The sequence below is a fragment of the Polyodon spathula genome, chromosome 36, assembly GCF_017654505.1.
Source record: "Polyodon spathula isolate WHYD16114869_AA chromosome 36, ASM1765450v1, whole genome shotgun sequence".
NCBI lineage: Eukaryota > Metazoa > Chordata > Actinopteri > Acipenseriformes > Polyodontidae > Polyodon > Polyodon spathula.
The window spans coordinates 5,726,914-5,754,095 of record NC_054569.1 but is presented as its reverse complement, the minus strand read 5'-3'; the positions used below and the strand labels follow the sequence as shown (position 1 = coordinate 5,754,095).

At 40.9% G+C, this 27,182-nt stretch overlaps 1 protein-coding gene and 2 long non-coding RNA genes across 6 annotated transcripts in view; all 3 read right to left on the bottom strand.

The window, feature by feature from the left end:
• Positions 1–2,340: 2,340 nt before the first annotated feature.
• On the bottom strand, positions 2,341–3,493 carry LOC121304066. Its single transcript, XR_005947911.1, has 3 exons — positions 3,296–3,493; positions 2,677–2,835; positions 2,341–2,408 (listed from the first exon to the last, which is right to left on the bottom strand). It is a non-coding gene; the product is annotated as an uncharacterized LOC121304066 (long non-coding RNA).
• A 1,441-nt stretch (positions 3,494–4,934) lies between these two features.
• LOC121304065 lies at positions 4,935–7,695 on the bottom strand. Its single transcript, XR_005947910.1, has 3 exons — positions 6,456–7,695; positions 5,912–6,162; positions 4,935–5,380 (listed from the first exon to the last, which is right to left on the bottom strand). It is a non-coding gene; the product is annotated as an uncharacterized LOC121304065 (long non-coding RNA).
• Positions 7,696–9,899: 2,204 nt separating this feature from the next.
• The window catches only part of LOC121304063 (major histocompatibility complex class I-related gene protein-like), a 52,240-nt gene continuing 34,957 nt past the window's right edge, over positions 9,900–27,182 (bottom strand). Inside the window, exons 1-7 of one of the 4 annotated variants that reach the window (XM_041235034.1) lie at positions 24,815–25,020; positions 19,723–19,983; positions 15,351–15,623; positions 12,882–13,169; positions 11,410–11,520; positions 11,147–11,192; positions 9,900–10,409 (exon numbers count right to left, since the gene is read on the bottom strand). In XM_041235034.1, coding sequence (XP_041090968.1) covers positions 10,367–10,409; positions 11,147–11,192; positions 11,410–11,520; positions 12,882–13,169; positions 15,351–15,623; positions 19,723–19,983; positions 24,815–24,869 — 1,077 coding nt within the window. In that variant the 5' untranslated portion in view covers positions 24,870–25,020 and the 3' untranslated portion in view covers positions 9,900–10,366. Of the gene's footprint in view, positions 10,410–11,146; positions 11,193–11,409; positions 11,521–12,881; positions 13,170–15,350; positions 15,624–19,722; positions 19,984–20,616; positions 21,323–24,814; positions 25,021–27,182 lie in introns of those variants that run through there. The other 3 variants (XM_041235035.1, XM_041235031.1, XM_041235032.1) reach the window with 3 other exon arrangements.

The following is a 27,182-nucleotide window of genomic DNA, read 5'->3' as shown; positions in this document are numbered from 1 at the left end:
AAGTGTTTTGTTTCAGTATTTGCAGTGCAGTGAGTGTCCTGTTTCCTGTTTCAGTATTTGCAGTGAGTGTTTTGTTTCAGTATTTGCAGTAAGTGTCCTGTTTCAGTATTTGCAGTAAGTGTCCTGTTTCAGTATTTGCAGTGAGTGTCCTGTTTCAGTATTTGCAGTGAGTGTTTTGTTTCAGTATTTGCAGTGAGTGTCCTGTTTCAGTATTTGCAGTAAGTGTCCTGTTTCAGTATTTGCAGTAAGTGTCCTGTTTCAGTATTTGCAGTAAGTGTCCTGTTTCAGTATTTGCAGTGAGTGTCCTGTTTCAGTATTTGCAGTAAGTGTGTTTGTTTCAGTATTTGCAGTAAGTGTTTTGTTTCAGTATTTGCAGTAAGTTTGTTTCAGTATTTGCAGTAAGTGTCCTGAGTGTTTTGTTTCAGTATTTGCAGTAAGTGTTTCAGTATTTGCAGTTAGTTTTGTATTTGCAGTATTTGTTTCAGTGTTTTGTTTCAGTATTTGCAGTGAGTGTTTTGTTTCAGTATTTGCAGTAGTGTCCTGTTTCAGTGTGTCCTGTTTCAGTATTTGCAGTAAGTGTCCTGTTTCAGTATTTGCAGTAAGTGTCCTGTTTCAGTATTTGCAGTAAGTGTCCTGTTTCAGTATTTGCAGTAAGTGTCCTGTTTCAGTATTTGCAGTCAGTGTCCTGTTTTATTTGCAGTGAGTGTCCTGTTTCAGTATTTGCAGTAAGTGTTTTGTTTCAGTATTTGCAGTAAGTGTCCTGTTTCAGTATTTGCAGTAAGTGTCCTGTTTAGTGTCCTGTTTCAGTATTTGCAGTAAGTGTCCTGTTTCAGTATTTGCAGTAAGTGTGGGTTTGTTTCAGTATTTGCAGTAAGTGTTGTTTCAGCATCCACTGTTTCAGCGGCACTGTAGCACGAACAGTGAGTGTCCTGTTTCAGTATTTGCAGTGACGTGTTAGCAGCTCAGACAGTAATTTGCACGGAACCCCGTCCCCAGTAGATAAAGATCTTACACTCGAGTTCAATTAGCAACAGGACCCCGTCCCCAGTAGATAAAGATCTTACACTCGAGTTCAATTAGCAACAGGACCCCATCCCCAGTAGATAAAGATCTTACACTCGAGTTCAATTAGTTTTACTGACAAGCAGCAACAAGTAATACAAAAACGAAACTAATTTCAATACGTGCACAGTAACTGAAACCACCTCGCTTAATAGAATAGACGGCCGTGCTCACAGAAGCATTTCATTTAAAGCAGCTTCCAGATAGATATTCGCCCAGTTCACTGCGGATTCCAGTTTCACTGCACTTCACAACCTCCACTCACATTTTATTCTCTTTCCAGACTTTTGCATTTGTCTGTTTAGCTCGTTTGGTATCGTTGTTGTTTTGTTATTAGGTCTACACGCACACACAGTAAAATAACAGACTCGTCAGAAGGATTGCCTGCTAACATTCCCACAAAATAAGATTTAGCTTCAGGGTCACGACTACCAGCTTCAAACTGTTTGTTTTTCTTAAAGCAAGCACATCCTGCGAGGAAGCCCCTGGTATTTTGCTGTATATTTATTGAAGACAGTAAATATTTCTCGTGTAAAAACTGACCTGCGGCAGCTGCATGAACCCAGCAGAGAATCCCGAGTACAGCCACCCGGGTCATCTCCGATAGTCTCCACAGAGCAGGGTATTCAACACCACACTCGCTTATAAACAACCGGGTTGCTTGTGAAATGGATATTTAATATTTTTAATACAATTCTTCTAGCTTTTGCCAACCACGAACCGATCACACCGCTTATCAGAAACTCTCTCAGTCTGGAATTTTGTGATTGGCTAAGCGAGCGTGGTCCAGCCAATGGGAAGCGCGCATCAGCAGTATCCGGGTGAATAGTTTTGTTCAGGTTTGTGTCTCTGAAGTGAAGCTGGATTGTGTTGTTTTGAAAGTTAGCATTTTTGCAGGAAAGCAGCGATCAAGCTTCACAGCAGCGGGGTTTCTATACGGCGTGGGAAGCCTGTCAGGAACACGAGAGCCACGAAGTGCAGATTTATCAAACCACAATCACTATCCGGGGTGAATAAAAACACTATTTTATTTGCTTATGTAGCGTTGTAGGTTGTGTTTAATAGAGAACTAGACGAGGCTGTTTGGTCTTTGAACACTTCTCTGGTTTATTTAAATCAGATCCGTACACATAACTGAACAACAAGAACAGACACCATATTGTGAAATAGTTTTGTTCAGCTTTGTGTCTCTGAAGTGAAACAGAGTGACATACCAGAGGGACTACATTTCCCATCATCCTCCTGCTAACATATGCAACTAAGATGGATTTACCAGTGAGCAGGAGGATGCTGGGAAATGTAGTTTGAGTGGTCCATGCAGGTCCATGTGATGACATCTTGGGAGACTGTGGAATGCAATTTAAAAGTTTTAAAAAGAGGTCAAAATGTAAAAATAAATTAAAACAATATAAGTCTTGCTTAAACAGTTGTGGCAACACATGGGAACATGTAGCACTAAAAATAAAAAGGTCCTTCTATACCCTTTAAAGGGTAAAACATTTTAATTTGCCATTCCAGGACTTCAAACACATTTCTCATGGCTGAATTCTGCATTACACAAGTCCAAAGCCGGTCTCCACGGTGTGTGTATACAGGAGATAAGATCTTCCTCACATGACGAGTAGTCAAAGCAGCGGCTGAGTAGCTTGATGGTTTCGAAGCAGGTGGATGCTTTGGGCAGTTTGGTATCTGGGACCTCAACAGACAGCTCCTTCGGGAGGACCTCCCATCCAACCCAGAACTTGAGGAGATCAAGCACAACTCTTGGGGTTGCTACAAAAGTAAAATAAATATCTCTTTTCAAATTTCATATGGGTCGAGTCCTGTCAAGTCAGCTTTATGAAAAGTAACTAATAGTTTTACTTTTGCAATACATTTGTTTATTATAATGTTCCTGTGCTTATTTAGATGTACATTCATATGAAATATATAAAGGCTATATTTGCACCCAGAGCCGTATGAAAATTCATAATAGCACAATTGTGACATCAAAATGTCATTCCAAAGAAGATTATTCTTGACCTTTGACCCCTATGTAAAGAGACACGCAAAAACATTGTTCTTTACATTCCCTCCGAGTTTGAACCTTAACTGACCTTCCTGTCTGTTAAATATATTTTACGCACCTCATTTCTAAATGAAGAGGTCGCAAATATGGTAACAAGTGATAAGGAGTAAGTTGTCACTTTTTGTGCAAGGCAAGGGTGAGATGAATGGTTAAAAATAATTATACCTAGAAATGATGAATGAATTGAATGATCCCATTTTCAATGACTGTCCTGAAGAAGCCTGTTGTACAGCATTTAGACTCGAGAGCAGCCATCATCCACCTCATTGAGGGCAGGCCAGGCAATTCTTTCAAGAAACACCTAGAGGAAAAATACACTAATAAACTACAGGAAAATACACTAATAAACTGCAGGAAAAAACACTAATAAACTGCAGGAAAAAACACTAATAAACTGCAGGAAAAAACACTAATAAACTGCAGGAAAAAACACTAATAAACTGCAGGAAAAAACACTAATAAACTGCAGGAAAAAAACACTAATAAACTGCAGGAAAAAAACACTAATAAACTGCAGGAAAAAACACTAATAAACTGCAGGAAAAAACACTAATAAACTGCAGGGCAAAAAACACTAATAAACTGCAGGAAAAAAACACTAATAAACTGCAGGAAAAAAACACACTGCAGGAAAAAACACTAATAAACTGCAGGAAAAAAACACTAATAAACTGCAGGAAAAAAACACTAATAAACTGCAGGAAAAAAACACTAATAAACTGCAGGTGATCTTGCTGAACCTTACTGGCTGTTTTGTTGGATTTCATATTGAAATGGCTTCCTCTCAATGCTCTATACTAGTGTTCTTCATTGCAAGGCCCGCATGGCACTGGCGACCCCTAGTGGACTTTAGTGCGGCCCCCAACAACACACAAATGTGAAAGAGGAGGCCTGGTGGCCCTCACACTGATGTCTTACAGGAAAAAAACACCCCCCCCCCCCCCCCCCCCCCCCCCCCCCCCCCCCCCCCCGAAAATCAGTGAAGAACACTGCTCTATACAACTCGTTTTTTTGTCTTGTAGACCAAAAACATTAACAATTCATACTAGCAGATGAATTTCACAGAGTTACACACAAAATAAAAAATACATTACATATTTTATAATTAGGAATCACAATTTCAAAACATTAACACACGCTCATGGGTATTCAAAACTAATTAGGTAACAAAATGTAACTTAGCTGGGAGTTATACAGTGTGTCTGAGGCCCTTGGAAACATTAGTGGAACAACGTCACATCTTTCCTTTAGGAGAGGTTTGAACAAGCTGGCTTTAGTGGTGACGTCAGAGCAGAAGGAACACACAGCACTGCGAGGTGAAAGGGGGGATGAAACACGCTGTTGCGCGTATTTAATGAACATACAGAAAATAAAAGGTTGAACAAAACACAAACACTGTTACAAAATAAACGGCACGTGGGCCAAAACAAATAGACAGACGAACAGTGTACGAACAGAACACAGGTACCGTGCTGGCACTTCCAGCACACAACAGCAATTGTAATCCTAATAAATCTCTCTCTCACCTGTTCTCCACACCGAACACACAACCCCGAGTGAGTGCAAACATGCAGCTTTTATGCAGCTGTAATGAGACTCGATTGCTAATCAATCATTCAATTGGAGTCTCGGTACAAATGCACGTGAATTAATAAAGTGCAATTCCCCGTGCTCACATTTTATTACATTTTACCTGCACGTGAAGTGCTGTGCAATCCTCGTGCCTAAATACACATATACATTTTAAACACTCGTGTTCATAACCCATATTATATCCCGTGTAACAATGACTGTACACCAACATTAACACACAACACGCAACATACAACACAGAAATACACACAGGGGCGGGGCAACATTGACACAAGAGGCCAAACCAACATTTCCTTCAGACCTTTCCTCAGCTGTTTAACTTGTCTGGTTGTTCTTTCAATAACCTTCCGCAATTAAAAAAAAAAAAAAATCAATTTCATTTGTTTAAAATGACAAAATAAAACAGTAAGCAAACAATTGAAAAGCAAGGTAACTGTAGGTATGGTAATAATGTTTTACGTTTATTACAAAACTAGCACCACAAATTGTAAACCTAAGCTGGATATGAACAAAACAAAAACTAATCACAGCATGAAGGAGGAGTTTGTCCATCAGCCAATGCCGCTTTCCTTTTGTCACCCCTGGAAGATCCCAGCTTCCTGCCGGTTGCAATATTATACTTTTGTCTTCTTCACTTAGATCTGTTTTAGCTTCCAGCTAGAAAACAAAACACAAACACAAACAAAACCGTTATAAACACAAACACCATCACTAATCACCTGTATTATGGAAAACATACCATCTTACCACAAATTCAAACTAAGGAACTCTTATTAATAAGAACATATGCATTCACAAATACCTCATCTTATTTACACAACACATTCCAGAGAAAGAAGAAATGTGGCTTCAGACTGAAAAGCAATAGCACACAAAAACGTTTTTTTTTAATTGAAAAAAAAGCAAAATGAAAGTATTATTTCGATAGGCAGAAGTGTGGGCTAGTGGTCAGGGCTCTGGACTCTGAGGGTTGTGGGTTCAGATCCTGGGTGTGGAACTGCTGCTGAACCCTTCACTCAGATTGCTCCAGTAAAACACCCAGCTGCATAAATGGGTACAAATGTAAGTCGCTTTGGATATAAGTGTCAGCCAAATAAATGAATAGTAAATAAAACAATGTATGATTACTGAACATTTAGCAAGCAGTTTTATTAAGACCTGAAATTAAAGAAATACAAGGTTACTTACTATGTTGATAGTTTCCCGAACATCGATATGAGGACAGTCCTGAATCTCCAAATGTTCGTTTCTGGTGCACCTCCTAGCAAGACAAGGACTATTGCAGGACTCAACCCAGCTAAGCACGGACCACCATGTAAGAATGAACAGCCAATCATTCTCCAGCTACTTGAAATATATCCCTTTCTAGGAGGAACTGTGATGAGGAGGGAATTAAATGGTCAGGTTCCCTTCAAACAGCAAAGCTTTTTCAGCGATTCCTGAGGAGGGGAGAAAAAAACAACAAAACACATCTGATACTTGGCAAAATGAAACCCATTTAAAAAAATATAAAGTGTGAGAATGACAAAACATGCCCTGCTCTCTGAGGCTGCGCTGCCTACACGTTATTTCCACGGCTCTTCGAACTTCCCATATATTTATTTATATTTATTATTTTAAATTTATTTATATTCTTTTTTTATATGTGTATTATTTTTTAAATAAGTCTCTGAGTGTGTTTGTTTGTTTGTTTGTTTGTTTTTTTCTCATCACAAACCGATCCATTTCTGACCTTAGCCAATCAGCAGCGCGGCAGCAAAAGCTTTTATGTTACATAGCAACTAACTAGCAACAGACCACTACTTAGAAAAACACGATCCCACCATCAGGGGAGAAAACAAGGAATTAGCACCAACGTGCAGAATCTTCAATGCATAGCAAAAAAAATTAAAAACGTCAAGCGGCACTAAAGTACATTTGCAAATCAGTACAGTTATAAAATGGCTTTGATAAATTAAACGCTGTGATTGGCTAAACAAGATTACATGACTGTGCAGTAAGACTTGTCGTTTGCAAGGCTAGGGTCAAACCACCTCTGAAGATCAATCAAGTTAGTGGGTTTATTTGGTTTAAAATCTCACAATCTCGGTCTCTCTGGCCACGGCGATAGTTCCTGTAAAGCCCCGGACTGCAGTCTAGAATCGGGGTGCAGATCGGGCGCGTTGCATCTTAACAACGACAAGAAAAAATAAAGGTGCAGAGCGTGATTATTGTGCTGGTGAAACTGTAATTTTAAATGTGAACTTTACTTTCCAAAGTGTATAAAACATGTAAATAAGCTGCTACATTTTCAAACTGCACTCAAAAAAGAAAAAGAATTGTACTCTGCAGTATTATGTTTTTCCAGCAAATTTGTAGCTTCTAATGACAAAGTATGTGACCTGTTCAGCACTGGCTGATGGAAACATTGCAGAAAGCTTCATTACAAACTCACCATGTTGTTGTTTTTTGTTTTCTGTATTTTTTCTAAGCGCAGTGACCCTCTCCAGGGTGTGGAAGACGTCTCTTATTACACTGTGGCTGGCTGAGGGCGAGCACAGCACACCTGTGACTTGCTTTTTCTTATTTATTCATACTCACTAGCTCCATTCTTCAGCTGCCCGGGGCGTGGTGATATCAGCGTATATCACACACCCTCAAGTGCCTTATTGCACTTATAAAATGGATAACTTACTAATTTGAAAAAATAAAGTAAAAGCGTTTTTTTGAATTAACAAAAAAGTATTTGTTATTGAATACCCTTCTGCCTAAAACTGAGCTAAGAATTGTAAACTTGGAGAATCCACCCTAACCAAAACGTCGTCAGCAAGCGTGTAAAAGCTCTGTGTGTTCTTCTTTCTTGTCGCTTATTTTTGTTTCGGCTGCTGAGTCCAGCGCTGGGAAGTCGAAACGGGAGTTAACCGCTTAGAGCCTGGAGGAAGGGCTGCCCTCAGCCACGGATTTCCTGAGGTTTCCCCCTAAAAAATACAAAATATAGTGAGTAGGGGGTTTTCCTTACCTGAGTGCTGAGCGGTTCGTATTCAGTTCTGCGGGGTGAGTGGTCGGGTTGGAGAGGCTGGGCTCTCTCCCCCGGTGCAGTCATTGTCTGGGGGACGGGCCCTGTGTCAGCTGCTGATTTTCATTAAATTAAATTTGGGGGATAGGTGGCAGAGTGCCACTGTGGAGCATGTTAATTATTTATTATTATTCATTCATGGTTTGGAGGCCTCGTCTTTTTTTGGTGAGGTGGCCACAGCCACTTCCTGTCCGCGGCACTGGGATGCATGTAACTGTTCATGCATTTCCAGCCGGCCTCACGCAGGTAGCCATCGGGCACAGCGGAGGAGACTTCCGGCCAAATTTATCTTTCACTGGAGCCCTGAGTGCCCTCCACAGTTCATAAAAGAATGGAGAACTACTGGGCCCATGTTAAGAAACAATTTAAAGCAAAGCAGGGCACAGCAGAAGAGACGATACCATCGTACCTGGACACATTGATGTGGAGAGAAAGGTACGGCAGGAATTGTTGAGATGCATTTATAAATACTCTGCATCAGACCACAGAGCTGCGCAGGGGGAGGGACCCGTGGCATCAGGCAGGGCAGGAGATGCAACCGACCAGAGAAGAACACACAGAGACGGGGGGGGGGGGCAGCGGAAACAAAGCATTTAACCACCAAAGTCTCTTTTAAGAGCGACCCAAATCCTTTTTCACGCTGTAGTCCAGGGAGAAGCAGCAGAGCGATCAGAACGGCAAGTTTTGAATTGATTTGAATTCTTATTTTTGCCTCGTTTCACTTTAATTGATCACTGGTGTCCGATTCAGACTCATTCGGTATCTCGTGTACACTTCGGTTTCAAACAGGTCAACATCTACATAAATCTCATCAGTCATGTTTATTGAAGTCAATTCCAGTATGTCTGATGCAAATCAGTTTTCAACACATATAATAAAGCAAAGGGACCAGATTACCATGAAACCCATTCAAGACAGCTGCACTGTTTTGTGGATTTCCGGATCTTGTATTTTAATGACAGAAGCCCTGCCTGTGTTAATAATGTGTGTGTTGGGGCTTAGGAGGGGATGGGGTTCATTCCCATCCCTGCAGAAATGTGTGGACTGTGGCCATTCCCAAACTGGATAATCGATTGCCAATTTGGGGATTGCCACATGCATATAAGAGGGAGAAAATCCTTTGCTTGGGGAGCAGGGAGTTTGAGGAAGCAAGTCAGTGAAGGCTCTGCCCAGCCTGGCTACAGGAGGCATTGTCATTGAGCCCTCATAAACTACTCAAAACTAATTAGAGTTCAGTAATGATGTTTTGTAGAAATGTTCAGGTGTTTTTCACCTTCATTATAATACTGGAGTTCATGTTAGATTGGCGCAGAACCCAGAGAATAGAGCCCTAAGTGTTCCAAGACAGTCCACACAGTCTCCACACAGTAAAAGGGTGTTGACCCAGACACAGGAATTGCAGTTTTAGCGCGGTTGCGCATTTTTATTTAAAACACAAATAAAATAAATAAATAAAACAAAAACAAACACCTAGCTCTACTCGAGCAATAACTAAAACACATGAACAGGAACCTGAACTATGAAACAGGACAGCTAAGCTGTTTACCTGCTAAACAAAAAGCAAACAAAACACGCAGTTTTTAAACCAATAACATGAAAAAGGCTTTGCACAGAACCTCCTTCTTTATACGCTTGAGCACACAGGAGCCCTGAGCAAACTGGCGGCTTCCTTTAAATACCCTGCACCTGGATAATAACAGCCAGGTGCAGGGGATAATAAAAGAATGCAATACTTCATTTAGTTTGACAGGGAGATTTTAACCCTCTCCCTGCCACAAACACACATTTCCCGTGCGCAAGGCTCCCTGCCCTGTCACAATATATATACTATATATATATATATATATATATATATATATATATATATATATATATATATATATATATATATATATATATATTTATTTATTTATTTACTGAGATACTACAGGTACACTAAAAAGTTATCATCATCTGTACATCTCAAACTCATAGTTGCACAGCTTCAGTAAAATAATAACACATGACTGTGACAGGGGACTTGATGTGGTGACGTCAAGCCAGAATGCAGGAAGAAACCAAACACAGCACTGCAGTGCAAAAACACACTGCTCACAGAGCAACAATTACAATTCAAACACAGCACTGCAGTGCAAAAACACACTGCTCACAGAGCAACAATTACAATTCAAACACAAAATCACAAACACAAAACTAAGCACACAGGTGAGTCTGTGCAGATCCTCTGAACACCCCCCAGAGCAGGGAGAGCTGCAGGCTTTTATATTAGTGACCAAGGGATTAACCAGCTATCAATTATCTGATAATCCCTCGGCCACATTCTGCACGGGTTTCTAATGTGCATGAGGCTTCCCATCCACGGTGCAACACAAAAACTACGCCGTCAAAACATTTACAAATAAATAAATCACAAACACAACACAACTGAGACACAGGGGCGGAGGGGAGATACCCGTCTAGAAATAAACAAACAATCCTGTACAGGGCTCCTCGCCCTGTCACAAGGACATTGTCGTCTACTGGTTTGTGTGATCGCTCTGTGTGGTAATATCAGACACAATGAAGTGTAAAAGATGAAGCCCAGTTGTTTATTCTGTCTGCGTCATCAGCTTCTCTGCAACGGGGTCACACCTGGAACAATACAGACATGGAACAAAGAGACTATGGTTAGTAAAGCACATGGGTGAAAAAAGCACAATGGAGCCAGTCTGTTTGTGTTTGCTCCCTCAAAACTGGCAAGAAACAACTCATTACAAATTATAATTAAACTGCTGCTCCCTGCACCTCTGTTACACAAGACAATGCTGGAGTATCAGTGAGAAGCAGGAGCGCTCTCAGGATCTCCTCTGAACTCTACCCTCCTTGTTGGTGTGCTGTGCTCTGTCCTATCAAGACAATGCTGGAGTATCAGTGAGAAGCAGGAGCGCTCTCAGGATCCCCTCTGAACTCTACCCTCCTTGTTGGTGTGCTGTGCTCTGTCCTGTCAAGACAATGCTGGAGTATCAGTGACACTGGTGTCTGTTATTCATGTAAGACTCACAGGAAACACAAAATCTCATGCAGCTCTGAAGAGTCAGACAACTGTCAACTTAAAAAATGGCAAACTATTGGCTATAGAACCAATTAAAAAAAAAAAACCCCTAGGCTATAGAACCAAACTCAAACAGCTATAGGCTATAGCTGGTTCTCAAGAGAATACTGGAACTTTAAGAACAGAACTTTAAAAATCCCTCCATTCAATTGAACAAAAACATTTTGAAATATAAGCAGTGCTGTTTTTAATACATTTTTCTGGGGTGATAACTGATTGATTCAGAAAAAGAACAGAACCCAATAGTTATTAAAAGTGCATGAAAATGTATCTTTACCTGTCGTCGCTGGTGGAGCTGGATGAAGCATCACTTTGTTCCTTTGCTGAAATAATAATAATAATAATAATAATAATAATAATAATAATAATAATAATAATAATAATAATAAAAGCAGACCCCAGGAATGAGGAGATAAAATGAAAAAATCAAAACTTAAATCTATACAATTAAAACACATCTAACTCTGCGCTGGTGTGATAAAGGAATTAGAAATGCAGCATTAATGAAGCAGCTCTTAACCCCGCCTCCCTCTCTCTCACCTGATGCTCTTTCCATCCAGATGTGAACTCCTATGATCACTGCGATAATCAGACCCAGAGCAGCCAGCACACCACCAGCAACAAACCCCACGTTCAGAGCAGCCTCTGGAGCTGCAAACACACAGGAGACTGTTTAGCAAAAGCAATCAGTGAAGATAATGACCCACATCCCTGCAGCAGGCATTAGGCTCTGTGTAAAGCACAGTAATACCAGTGGTGTGAAAGTTTACCACAGGCATTTAGCATTTCCAGTAAAACCAGTCTAATCCAGCCCCTCTACAAACCAGCATTCTGGGTAATTCAGCATTATTTACAAGTACCGACCAAATCCCTATCGAAATGAATGGTGTGATCCAGTCCTCTACAATCCCTATTGAAATGAATGGTGTGATACAGTCCTCTACAATCCCTATTGAAATTAATGGTGTGATACAGTCCTCTACAATCCCTATTGAAATGAATGGTGTGATCCAGTCCTCTACAATCCCTATTGAAATGTCCTCTACAATCCCTATTGAAATGAATGGTGTGATCCAGTCCTCTACAATCCCTATTGAAATGAATGGTGTGATACAGTCCTCTACAATCCCTATTGAAATGAATGGTGTGATCCAGTCCTCTACAATCCCTATTGAAATGAATGGTGTGATCCAGTCCTCTACAATCCCTATTGAAATGAATGGTGTGATCCAGTCCTCTACAATCCCTATTGAAATGAATGGTGTGATCCAGTCCTCTACAATCCCTATTGAAATGAATGGTGTGATCCAGTCCTCTACAATCCCTATTGAAATGAATGGTGTGATCCAGTCCTCTACAATCCCTATTGAAATGAATGGTGTGATCCAGTCCTCTACAATCCCTATTGAAATGAATGGTGTGATACAGTCCTCTACAATCCCTATTGAAATGAATGGTGTGATCCAGTCCTCTACAATCCCTATTGAAATGAATGGTGTGATCCAGTCCTCTACAATCCCTATTGAAATGAATGGTGTGATCCAGTCCTCTACAATCCCTATTGAAATGAATGGTGTGATCCAGTCCTCTACAATCCCTATTGAAATGAATGGTGTGATCCCAGTCCTCTACAATCCCTATTGAAATGAATGGTGTGATCCAGTCCTCTACAATCCCTATTGAAATGAATGGTGTGATCCAGTCCTCTACAATCCCTATTGAAATGAATGGTGTGATCCAGTCCTCTACAATCCCTATTGAAATGAATGGTGTGATCCAGTCCTCTACAATCCCTGTAGGAGGGGTTAAACAGGCTTGTGCTAATAACAGGTGAAGATGTGTTGAGGCATTGTTGTGTTTAATGTTTTCTGAGGCACTATTGAGTTTATTATACTGTGTATGTACAGCAATAATGTTTTTTTTTTCAACAGGGTCTCAGGTACAGCCTCCCTCCCTCCCTCCCTGCTCACACAGTCTATTTCAGTAGCAGGGTCTCTCTCTCTCTCTCTTACCCCATTTCACATCCATCTTCTCATCCAGGCTGGTGTGGTGCACCTGGCAGGAGTAGCTGTGTTTCTTCTGGTCCTCAGGACTCACTGTCAGGATCTTTCTCAGCTGGTAGGTTGTGTCCCCGTTGGGCAGCACCTCTCCACTCCACATCCCCTCCTCCAGCAGAGCCCCCCCGTCTCTGACCCAGTTCACCTCAACCTCTCGGGGGTAGAACCCCGTCACGTGGCAGATGACGTCCGTTCCTGCAGATTCACGCGCTTTCCCCTGTATCAGCGTCACTGCAGGGCGGACTGGAGAAAGAGAACAGCAGTGCTGTTACAGTTAGACCCCAGTATTGTTTCATGCAGTATTCAATCACACTGGAGAAACACCCTCCACTCTGATTGGCTGAGAGGGTATATGTAAATGGAGCTAATGTGTGGCTGATCTGAGTGTAGCTCTAGCCCTGGCACGCTGGTCACTTTCAATTGGAACTGATCTCACTAAACGGATCAGCTCAGCAGTGTCTTAGTGAACAGCAGAACAAACAGGCATTGTGTTTGTACAGGTACCTTTGTGTTTATAGTAATTGAACAGCACAGTCTGTGCATTACCAGTGATCTCAGCACAGCAACACATTCCTTTACTGTTTCTATAGAGGGTTTGTGCTCATGTTTCGCTCTGTAGCTAAAACACTTTATAAGAGTGAGCTTTCTAAAAGGGACCCCTCTGTGATTCATATATGTTGAGTCTTATGTATTGAACTGGTTAACACAGGACACAACTGCATTTGAACAAAAGACAATAAAAAATACAATTGTGATCTAAAATATAGCTTATAGTTACAAACAGTAAGAGATATTGTTCACGTCCTTTTATTTTTCTTCTCAGAAGCTGCATAGAGCACAGGTAGGAATATCACTGTATCTCTGCCATATCAACTCTATTAGGAATATCACTGTATCTCTGCCATATCAACTCTATTAGGAATATCACTGTATCTCTGCCATATCAACTCTATTAGGAATATCACTGTATCTCTGCCATATCAACTCTATTAGGAATATCCCTGTATCTCTGCCATATCAACTCTATTAGGAATATCCCTGTATCACTATATCTTTAATGTGTTTTTATAGCTGCTTGTGAGGCAGCTTCTCACATAACCAGGCAGCAGGGTCTTCATGTAGTCGAAAAAAAATCCTACACTGTAAATCCCACTGTGGCAGAGCAGAGCTCTGCCCTATATAGATTGGCAGGGATGGGGTTAAATTCCCCTACCTGCCTGGGTTTATTGTGTTCAGGTGGCTGGGATTGATTAGAGTAATTAACTATCAATCAGCACCCAGCCACATGACATAAAAGGAGGCCTCAGCTTCCCATTAGGGAGAGGAGGAAGTAAGCTGGTGTTTGTGCTTGCTGGTTTTTGATTTGCTGTTTTGTGGGTTTTTTTGTATTTTCTGTTCCAGTGAAGGCATCGCCCAGCCTGGAAACCTTTATTTTTGTAAGTCTTGTTCTGTGTCTTTCTATTTGAGCTTAAATACCTTTGTTTTGGCCCTTGTGCCCTTTTATTTTGTGTTTATTTATAATAAAAGTATTATTTTTTTGAACTGCAGTCTGTCTCTGGGCCTCTTTCCACTCGCCAGCCTGTCACACCCACACTGTGTAAATCCCTGTGAAAGGGTGGCTTGCAGTGGTAACGTCAGACCAGAAACACAGACTCCAAAACAAGGAATGGCGGGTGAAACTGAGGCACAGGGACGCTCAGTATATTTATTAAATAATAACACAAATAATAATAAAACAGTGCACACATATATATATGGGCGTGACACTCCGCCACAGTCCCACACTGTGTAAATCCTGTGCTGTGTAAATCCCACACTGTGTAAATCCCACACTGTGTAAATCCTGTACTGTGTAAATCTCACGCTGTAAATCCCACACTGTGTAAATCCCACACTGTGTAAATCCTCTACTGTGTAAATCCTGTACTGTGTAAATCCCACGCTGTGTAAATCCTGTACTGTGTAAATCCCACGCTGTGTAAATCCAGGTATGTGATCTGTGTCTGTTTTCAGCTTGATCATCTGCAGGTTCATTTATTAATGCAGTGCTTGCATCTAGAGTTTGAATAGCAAGTAAACCCAGGCTGTAAATTACACATATATTGAGGGGCAGTTAAACTTCAATGTGACTTTATCTTTTTATTATTTAAAGGAAATAAATCAAAACATGGATATCATATATGTATGTGTAGAATAAAAACCTTTCTGACTTAATGAGACACATGACCAGTTACCAGCAGCTGCACCAGCAACAGACCAGCATAGGCTTTTACCTAAACGAAAATAAATTTACAACAGAAAAATACATCTGTACAGGATCTCAAACAGGAATACTGCATGAGATTGTTACTGTACCTTTAAACTATAAACATTCAGTTAGTATCTGATGAGTTAAACACAAGCAATATGAGATTGTTACTTTACCTTTCCTCTGCAGGGTCTCCATCCCATACTGAAGGAACTGCTCCAGCAACTGGAAACAGTCTCTGCGATAATAGTTGAAAACGATTTGTTGCTGGGCTGCGTTAGCTTCCCGCTTGTGTTTATAGAAGGCAGCCTGTGGCCCAGTAGCGATCCAGGTCAGGGTCTCCACATCAAAACTAATAAAATCCTTCCCATCATACGCGTGAGACAAATATGCCCGCCTGGTCCCGTCATCATCCAGCTCACAGCCACCCATGTACTGATAAGTGTGAACTGGAATAAACACACAAAGACAAAAGAGAAAATAGGCATTAGTGTCCAATAAGAGTATATTGTATATTTTATATATTTATACATCTCCATTACTAAAATATGCCCAAACCTGCCTGAAGCGTCGATGCCTATTTCCTATTGTTCTTTGTTCTTTATTATTATTATTATTATTATTATTATTATTATCATATAATAATAGTACTTATCATCAATCATGGTTGTATTTAACAGCACATAAATGTATTTGATAGTACAGAAGTGAATTCAATTGTATTTTTTTAAAAACGATGGAAGTTCCCAAATGATAAAATACAGAATATGCGCGAGAGCAGGAGTATGTCAACAAGATGCACGATCGAAATCACAGAAAGCGGCAACTCGGTGAGGGACAGAGCCGTGTTACACCCACGCTAAATCAACAAACAACACGAGTCACGCAGAAACAGACTCTTCCACACTTCAATTCATTGAGAAATACAACCTTTACAGTGTTAAACGAGGACAATTAACTGCTGTTCAGTTACCTTTTATCAAGTGTGTCAGTAGAAATGCACTCATATTTATCATCGTTCATTTCTGTATTCACCCCCCCTTTCAAAATATTGTATATTTTATATATTTATACATCTCCATTACTAAATTAAGCCCAAAGCTGCCTGACGCGTCGATGCCTATTTCATATTGTTCTTTATTATTATTATTATTATTATTATTATTATTATTATTATTATTATTATATATATATATATATATATATATATATATATATATATATATATATATATATATATATATATATATATAGATAGATAGATAGATAGATAGATAGATAGATAGATAGATAGATATAAACTGTTAAAGTGTCTGATCTCACTTAAAGCCGCTCAAACTGTGTCGCTATAGTGAAAGAGTTTAACACACACAGGTATACTCAACTTGGAAACTGCCTGTACCTGTTAAAATTATTGAAGTTTACAGTGTTAATGAGGACAATTAGATTTAGAGTTTTGCCACAATAGTTTTAACCTATCAACTTATAGTTTTCTTTATGTTATTTGAAAAACTCAGAAAAGCACAGAACAGGATGAGCTCTGTCTAAAGGAGGGAGAGAGAAAGAGAGAGAGAGAGAGAGAGAGAGAGAGAGAGAGATTAGTGCTGAAGCGTTTCTTGCTCTGATCTTAGCTTGTTTATTTTTTTGCCTGTATTTTATTAGACAAAATAGCATTTTTTCAAGACCGTTTTTTTTTAAATTTTTTTATTGAATGGATAGAAACTAAAGACCGAGAATATTTTAATATATAATATTCATTGTATTTTTTATAATTAATAATAATAATAATAATAATAATAATAATAATAATAATAATAATGATCATGTATTTTGTATTCTTATTAAACTCCATTAGTCTTATTTATTTATTTATTTATTTATTTTTTTCTTTACATAAATCTTAAAATTCCTATACAATGTGTGGGTAATATAATTTATGCTTAATACATATGAGCCCAGTTTTAAAGATCATTCTAATTGTAGTTTATGCAGCTGGTCAACATGATACTTAGTGTGATATAAAACAAATCAGATCACTGTGAACACTGATATATACACACGCAGGTTAGGAATCTCACCGGATTATGATATATACACACGCAGGTTAGGAATCTCACCGGATTATGATATATACACACGCGGGTTAGGAATCTCACCGGATTATGATATATACACACGCAGGTTAGGAATCTCACCGGATTATGATATATACACACGCGGGTTAGGAATCTCACCGGATTATGATATATACACACGCAGGTTAGGAATCTCACCGGATTATGATATATACACACGCAGGTTAGGAATCTCACCGGATTATGATATATACACACGCAGGTTAGGAATCTCACCGGATTATGATATATACACACGCAGGTTAGGAATCTCACCGGATTATGATATATACACACGCGGGTTAGGAATCTCACCGGATTATGACATATACACACGCGGGTTAGGAATCTCACTGGATTATGATATATACACACGCGGGTTAGGAATCTCACCGGATTATGATATATACACACGCAGGTTAGGAATCTCACCGGATTATGATATATACACACGCGGGTTAGGAATCTCACCGGATTATGATATATACACACGCAGGTTAGGAATCTCACCGGATTATGATATATACACACGCAGGTTAGGAATCTCACCGGATTATGATATATACACACGTTTAGGAATCTCACCTGATTATGACTTATACACACGCAGGTTAGGAATCTCACTGGATTATGATATATACACACGCAGGTTAGGAATCTGTGCGAGATTATGATATAGACACACGCAGGTTAGGAATCTCACCGGATTATGACATATACACATATATATTAGGAATCTATATGGATTATATATATTATATAATGCATATGAAAGCTATTAACAAAAAAATGATGGTGATTAAGTAGATTCAAGAAAATGCACAGAGTCCTTTTCTTCAATCAGTTGCCAGGTTTATTGAAATATGCAGGGAGTCTGGTCCCAGGTACAGGACAAACAGAATACTCGTCATTACAATGTTTGCATGACATTAAATACCCTTCTGTATAGATGGTCCACCTCCCCTTTCTCTGACACTTAACCAATGGTCAAGGTACAACACATTATTCTGTTAATTTAGTGTGTGTGTGTGTGTGTAGTCTAGTGTGACAACCTCTGAACTCAGTGCATTCTTCACACTCCTGGAGAAAAAAGGTCCATAAATCTGCCCCTTTGATCCCAGTGGCATTATCTCTTTCGATCTCTCTGAGAACCTCTGGGTCCAACGCCAGTCCCTGGGAGCCTTTTAGCCCCTTTATGCTTTGCATTCCAAAAGTCTTACAGCCTGGCCCCTTCTGGTCCACAGCATTGTTATCTCGTTAGCTTGCAGTCATTGTTGGGCAGTTTGTAGACGCATCGTCTCTATCAGTGGTTAGCAGTACATGCAATTTGAACCAAACAGTCTGCTATCTGCAATATTAGTCTCCTTTCAGAAAAGAACACCAGTATAGCTCTGCCAGTCCACATGCGTAGCAAACTGCTAATCAATTCTCAATCCATGTTTTCCAACAAACATCTGCTATCTGCAGTGATAGAAGGGGCTGTGTGTGTCTGTACTCAGTCCTATAGTCCCTGTGTCTCTAACAGTGATAGAAGGGGCTGTGTGTGTCTGTACTCAGTCCTATAGTCCCTGTGTCTCTCACAGTGATAGAAGGGGCTGTGTGTGTCTGTACTCAGTCCTATAGTCCCTGTGTCTCTAACAGTGATAGAAGGGGCTGTGTGTGTCTGTACTCAGTCCTATAGTCCCTGTGTCTCTCACAGTGATAGAAGGGGCTGTGTGTGTCTGTACTCAGTCCTATAGTCCCTGTGTCTCTAACAGTGATAGAAGGGGCTGTGTGTGTCTGTACTCAGTCCTATAGTCCCTGTGTCTCTCACAGTGATAGAAGGGGCTGTGTGTGTCTGTACTCAGTCCTATAGTCCCTGTGTCTCTCACAGTGATAGAAGGGGCTGTGTGTGTCTGTACTCAGTCCTATAGTCCCTGTGTCTCTCACAGTGATAGAAGGGGCTGTGTGTGTCTGTACTCAGTCCTATAGTCCCTGTGTCTCTCACAGTGATAGAAGGGGCTGTGTGTGTCTGTACTCAGTCCTATAGTCCCTGTGTCTCTAACAGTGCTGATAGAAGGGGCTGTGTGTGTCTGTACTCAGTCCTATAGTCCCTGTGTCTCTCACAGTGATAGAAGGGGCTGTGTGTGTGTCTGTACTCAGTCCTATAGTCCCTGTGTCTCTAACAGTGATAGAAGGGGCTGTGTGTGTCTGTACTCAGTCCTATAGTCCCTGTGTCTCTAACAGTGATAGAAGGGGCTGTGTGTGTCTGTACTCAGTCCTATAGTCCCTGTGTCTCTAACAGTGATAGAAGGGGCTGTGTGTGTCTGTACTCAGTCCTATAGTCCCTGTGTCTCTAACAGTGATAGAAGGGGCTGTGTGTGTCTGTACTCAGTCCTATAGTCCCTGTGTCTCTCACAGTGATAGAAGGGGATGTGTGTGTGTCTGTACTCACCTCCAGTATGGTTAAAGTGCTGGACTGTATTTCGCAAACTCCATTTTATGAGGTCTTGATCATAGAGAATATGCCAGCTGATTATTTTCCAGAACTCCTGACCCTTCGTCTCATTCCTCCAGTGTGTTCGGAGGACAGGTTTTTCCATGGTGCTGTTAAAGGACGAGTATTGCACATCATCCAGCATCGCCAGAAACACAAACTCTGGAAGCCCAGTCCCTTCTGAGATTGCCATTGCAAAGAAATTCAGTGAGTGAGTTCCTGGAAGAGGAATACAAATGAGGATTAGTGACACATTTCAATAATCCCACAGTAAAACACACAGTGCCAGTGAGCTGCTGACATGCACCAGTCTCTCCAGGATTCCACCATTCTGTGATGTCACAAAGCAATGCAGAATTCACACAAGGGTGCAGAATGCAGTGATGGCCACAGAAACCCATTAATCACTGCAGAAATGTGCAGATAGTTGTAATGTTCTCACATAGAAAACCATTTTCCATACAGGCATGCTAATTTGTTTTATTTGATTTTGGTTTTGAATGTTGAAAGAAAGGCAGTGTTTTCAGAAGATGTTTCTATTGTATGTTGCTGTGCTTTGTCTGTGTCACTAGGACAGGGTTCAAACATGAGTTTCTATGACCTTCCCAGGGGATCAGGGGCACAGAATCTAGAATCTCCTGGGCACAGACTAGAAACCTTCCGGGACACGAGGTACAGGGAGGGGAGTTCCCTCCTGGGTTCATCGGAGGTGTCTAATCATGAGTGAGCAGAGGCGGGACATAAACCTGAGGGTATTCTCCATCTCAGTTGAATACCCAAACTGACATGGGAAGGGAAGGGACATACTCGCCACTTCCACAATTTCAATTATTAAAGGTATCTGTGGCTTACCTGTAGCTGTCAATTAAACAAAGAATCCTGCTGGAACTGTATTGTGTGATCTGGAACAGCACTGGCTACAGCAATCTAGGAGATCTATCAAAGTCAGCACAAAAACATGAGCGTTCCCAAAGTCACCTGCGAGCCACTGTTACACTCAAAACAACTGCACAAACCGGACTGATGTTTAACTGGATGAGAAGCAGCGTAGGGATACAATACATCCCAATGAGCTAGTAAGAAAAACCCGTGAAACGCTTGATTGATTCTGTGGTTTATCTTGGCAAGCAAATAGAGGTCATGATGTGGAATTACTGTCTCTGATTTCTGACTAGGACAGCATGTTAAGCAATCACTTGTCAATAGTCTCGGGATTCAGAACGACTTCGTCTCTTCAGTGTCTCAGGTTTTGCAGATGCAATAAAAAGAAGTAGAGGAAGCCAGGTACGCAGCTCAAATATAAATGTTTTGTATTAAGTGCAAAACAAAATTACAACAGTTTTCATAAATGTCCCAAACAACACAAAACAAGGTAACCAACACTTGGGAGGTACTGTGCATACTGTGGTCAGTGTTGTACAGCCAGTGACTGTACCTGGGGTCCTTTACCCTATGCAGTTCACAAACCAACAATAGCACAGGCATCCCGTATGAGAACACTGAACCTGCAGGGAGTGTCACAAACACAAAACCAACAATAGCACGGGCATCCCGTATGAGAACACTGAACCTGCAGGGAGTGTCACAAACACAAAACCAACAATAGCACGGGCATCCCGTATGAGAACACTGAACCTGCAGGGAGTGTCACAAACACAAAACCAACATAAGAACATAAGAACATAAGAAAGTTTACAAACGAGAGGAGGCCATTCGGCCCATCTTGCTCGTTTGGTTGTTAGTAGCTTATTGATCCCAAAATCTCATCAAGCAGCTTCTTGAAGGATCCCAGGGTGTCAGCTTCAACAACATTACTGGGGAGTTGATTCCAGACCCTCACAATTCTCTGTGTAAAAAAGTGTCTCCTATTTTCTGTTCTGAATGCCCCTTTTTCTAAACTCCATTTGTGACCCCTGGTCCTTGTTTCTTTTTTCAGGCTGAAAAAGTCCCTTGGGTCGACACTGTCAATACCTTTTAGAATTTTGAATGCTTGAATTAGGTCGCCACGTAGTCTTCTTTGTTCAAGACTGAACAGATTCAATTCTTTTAGCCTGTCTGCATATGACATGCCTTTTAAGCCCGGAATAATTCTGGTCGCTCTTCTTTGCACTCTTTCTAGAGCAGCAATATCTTTTTTATAGCGAGGTGACCAGAACTGCACACAATATTCAAGATGAGGTCTTACAAGTGCATGCAGGGAGTGTACAGTTTTAACATTACTTCCCTTGATTTAAATTCAACACTTTTGTATCCGAGCATCTTGGCCTTTTTTATAGCTTCCCCACATTGCCTAGATGAAGACATTTCTGAGTGTCACACAAAACCAACAATAGCACGGGCATCCCGTGAGAACACTTTGCAGGGATCACAAACACAAAACCAAGATAGCACGGGCATCCCTTGAGAACACTGAACCTGCCTTCTCCAATCCCGTATGAGAACACAACCTAGTGTCACAAACACATAGCACGGGCATCCCGTATGAGAACACTGAACCTGCAGTGTCACAAACACAAAACCAACAATAGCACGGGCATCCCGTATGAGAACACTGAACCTGCAAGTGTCACAAACACAAACACAAAAACCAACAATAGCACGGGCATCCCGTATGAGAACACTGAACCTGCAGGGAGTGTCACAAACACAAAACCAACAATAGCACGGGCATCCCGTATGAGAACACTGAACCTGCAGGGAGTGTCACAAACACAAAACCAACAATAGCACGGGCATCCCGTATGAGAACACTGAACCTGCAGGGAGTGTCACAAACACAAAACCAACAATAGCACGGGCATCCCGTATGAGAACACTGAACCTGCAGGGAGTGTCACAAACACAAAACCAACAATAGCACGGGCATCCCGTATGAGAACACTGAACCTGCAGGGAGTGTCACAAACACAAAACCAACAATAGCACGGGCATCCCGTATGAGAACACTGAACCTGCAGGGAGTGTCACAAACACAAAACCAACAATAGCACGGGCATCCCGTATGAGAACACTGAACCTGCAGGGAGTGTCACAAACACAAAACCAACAATAGCACGGGCATCCCGTATGAGAACACTGAACCTGCAGGGAGTGTCACAAACACAAAACCAACAATAGCACGGGCATCCCGTATGAGAACACTGAACCTGCAGTGTCACAAACACAAAACCAACAATAGCACGGGCATCCCGTATGAGAACACTGAACCTGCAGGGAGTGTCACAAACACAAAACCAACAATAGCACGGGCATCCCGTATGAGAACACTGAACCTGCAGGGAGTGTCACAAACACAAAACCAACAATAGCACGGGCATCCCGTATGAGAACACTGAACCTGCAGGGAGTGTCACAAACACAAAACCAACAATAGCACGGGCATCCCGTATGAGAACACTGAACCTGCAGGGAGTGTCACAAACACAAAACCAACAATAGCACGGGCATCCCGTATGAGAACACTGAACCTGCAGGGAGTGTCACAAACACAAAACCAACAATAGCACGGGCATCCCGTATGAGAACACTGAACCTGCAGGGAGTGTCACAAACACAAAACCAACAATAGCACGGGCATCCCGTATGAGAACACTGAACCTGCAGGGAGTGTCACAAACACAAAACCAACAATAGCACGGGCATCCCGTATGAGAACACTGAACCTGCAGTGTCACAATGATGTAATAAGCGTTGCTGTGTAAAAGGTGCTTACAAAGGTAAAGGTATGAAAGCTGCAGCATTGCTTTCACAGATTTTTACACGAGTTTAAAAGCTGCTTATTCTAGTTCTGCTCTTTTGCTAGAAGTCTTCCAGTTGTGTAGCACAGAATAACAGGATGCATACTACTAAACTACATAAGCAGAAAGAAAAAAAAGACAAAACACAACGATTATAATAAATCCATTTAAAAAACTGTGTGTGTGTGTACACTGTATATATATTTTACTGAGTAGTTTAATTAACATCTTTAGCAGAAGGTGACGCATTCAATAAGATATGATTGTCAGACAAATCAGCGCATTGCTGGCAGTGACACGATAAAAAAAAACACTTCTGATTGGTTTATATTTGGGGGGAACCCCTGGTACAGTCCATATATGGGCAGTATTCATCACGTGTTTTGAATTAATGTACACTACGATTCAGCAGAATTCCCTAAAATAGTCAGGGAGCAGACTACTTGTTCGTAGAAAACACTTTTCATGATTTCAAAAGTAGTTTAATAACATAAAATACACATTCAAACAACTCACACACACTAGGAAATGAAATTTCTACCACTTTATCAGTAGTCTAATATAAAATAAACAGGTAAATTTATTTTACATTATATATACACACTATATATATATATATATATATATATATATATATATAGAGAGAGAGAGGAGAGAGAGAGAGAGAGAGAGAGAGAGATTAGTGCTGAAGCGTTTCTTGCTCTGATCTTAGCTTGTTTATTTTTTTGCCAGTATTTTATTAGACAAAATAGCATTTTTAATACCTTTTTTAATTAAATGAATGGGTAGAAACTTTGAACTTAAAACATAAAGAAATCAAGTGCAGAGACATCCTCACATTCCTTCAGTAATTGTAAAATAATTGTTTCTTTTTTGCTCCACTTCTGCCAGCTTGTTTTTATCTCCAGAGCCACGCTGTAAACACTGACGTCACTGGATGCAAGGGTGCAGAAATGCTCTCGTTACGGTTTCCATGCAAGTGAGGAATAAAATAAAAACCCCTTCAGCCAGCAAAAAACTCATTACAAGTCGACTTAAACCGTTTCAGCTGCGTTTGCCGCAGATATTGTCTTATTCGCGTAAGTGTTACCGAGCTTAAAAGTTGGATGGAAAGATAGTAACTAAAGAAGTAACAGACTCGTCAGAAGGATTGCCTGCTAACATTCCCACAAAATAAGATTTAGCTTCAGGGTCACGACTACCAGCTTCAAACTGTTTGTTTTTCTTAAAGCGAGCACATCCTGCGAGGAAGCCCCTGGTATTTTGCTGTATATTTATTGAAGACAGTAAATATTTCTCGTGTAAAAACTGACCTGCGGCAGCTGCATGAACCCAGCAGAGAATCCCGAGTACAGCCACCCGGGTCATCTCCGATAGTCTCCACAGAGCAGGGTATTCAACACCACACTCGCTTATAAACAACCGGGTTGCTTGTGAAATGGATATTTAATATTTTTAATACAATTCTTCTACGTTTTGCAAACCACGAACCGATCACACCGCTTATCAGAAACTCTCTCAGTCTGGAATTTTGTGATTGGCTAAGCGAGCGTGGTCCAGCCAATGGGAAGCGCGCATCAGCAGTATCCGGGTGAATAGTTTTGTTCAGGTTTGTGTCTCTGAAGTGAAGCTGGATTGTGTTGTTTTGAAAGTTAGCATTTTTGCAGGAAAGCAGCGATCAAGCTTCACAGCAGCGGGGTTTCTATACGGCGTGGGAAGCCTGTCAGGAACACGAGAGCCACGAAGTGCAGATTTATCAAACCACAATCACTATCCGGGGTGAATAAAAACACTATTTTACATGAGAGTGAGATTAAACAGCATAAACACGCGAGCTGAGGAGTGCAATACTGACGCCACTTTCAATAAATAAATACACGAATAATTTATTATTATTATTATTATTATTATTATTATTATTATTATTATTATTATTAATAATAATAATAATAATAATAATTCCGAAACTGATTTTTAATATAATTTATTTACTATTACTGGTATATATTTGATTTCCATTCATAAGTATTTGAAAATTTGAAAAAACTAAACATTAATAAATAAATAATAATAGTTAAAACAAACACAATATATGGAATAAACGACATCAACGTGTGCATAATAAACAGCACATTTCTATAAATTATATTTTCCATGAAAACGCAGTGTAGAGAATAGCGACCCCTCACGTCTAAATATAGCACGACACCACTGAATGCAACTATTTAAAACGATTGCACAAATACATTTAAATTATATCAAAACGCAAATACATTTCAACTATATCAAAACACAAATACATTTCAACTATATCAAAACACAAATACATTTCAACTATATCAAAACACAAATACATTTCAACTATATCAAAACACAAATACATAGCAATCAAACTGTAATGCAAATGAATCTACAACCATTTCAATAGAAAACATGTTCACTGAAGCTTCTGACGCATTTTCAGCCTCTTCTTGAGCAGCATGTCGTATAGAAACCATTAAAACAAATTAACACTGAGTTTAACGGAGCTCTTGCCCGTCGCGTCTCTTTGTGTGCCGTCCTGCCGTTGACTCGCTCTGCACTCACACATGGTATTCTACTGAGCGCATGTCCGTTCCCTTTCAATTGGAAGATGACGCCAAAACAACACTTTTGGGATATGCCCGCTTGTGAGGTATTTACTGAGCCTTTCATATCAAAGCTGCCGATAGGCCCCTCCGTGGAGTGAAGTCCTCGGTCCCGCCTCCTGAGGTAGTAGTCACTGCACTGAGAATTCAGTCTCTTTTGCCTTTCACGAACAGGTAGATAGGGCGAGTATCAAAACTAACCTCTTCCAGTTGTGTGATTGACTCTCCTAAGAGCTTTTTCTCTCTCTGTAGTTCCCTTGCAATTTTATTGCTATTGTTTTTTCATTACTGCCTTGCAGTTAAAATAAATAATCCTCACACTCCAGCTTGCTGTTGAGTGTCTGTGTGCTACTGCCTTGCAGTTAAAATAAATAAACTACAACCCTGTGCATCCTCCATTAGGTCCGGTATAGCTGGCCCTATTGTTGAGCAGACTAAGCACATTGAACCACTCACCCATAAAGCGGTGTGTAGGTATGTAGAAAAAAAGAAAAAAATTGTGTTTTTCCTTCAGTCTTTTTTTCTCCCTTCTCCAGGTCTGCAGGCTGTGCCACCCCACTGAACCCTACGCGCTGCACTGGCCGTGTGCTGCACGCGATCCAAACGCCATCTGAGGTGCTCCACTCCACTGCAAGCTTCACACTGTACTGGGTGTGTGGCTGCACTGCAGCTGTCTGTACATTACGCTCCACACCTTTGCAAGCTATGCTCTCTGTTCCTGGTTGTGTGACTGCAAGCAACCCAGACTCAGACACACAGCTCAGTACCTTGGTGCTTTGCCCTTGTTTCTTGGTGCTCGGTGCTTCTGCGCCCCAGTGTCTAGGCCTCGACGCCCGTGGTACCCTTAGGTCCTCAGTGCTTCAGAGCCTCTGTGTTTCGGCACCCTTGATGTTCAAGTGCTCCCCGACATCGGTGACTTCATGCCTCGGTGCTCTGGCATCCTCGGTGCCTCGAGGACTATACGTCTTGGCGCTTCAACACCTCAAGGCCTTTTTGAGCTCTGTGCAGCGGCGCGTTTGGTGCCACGCTGCACCAGTGCCTCGGTGCTTCAACA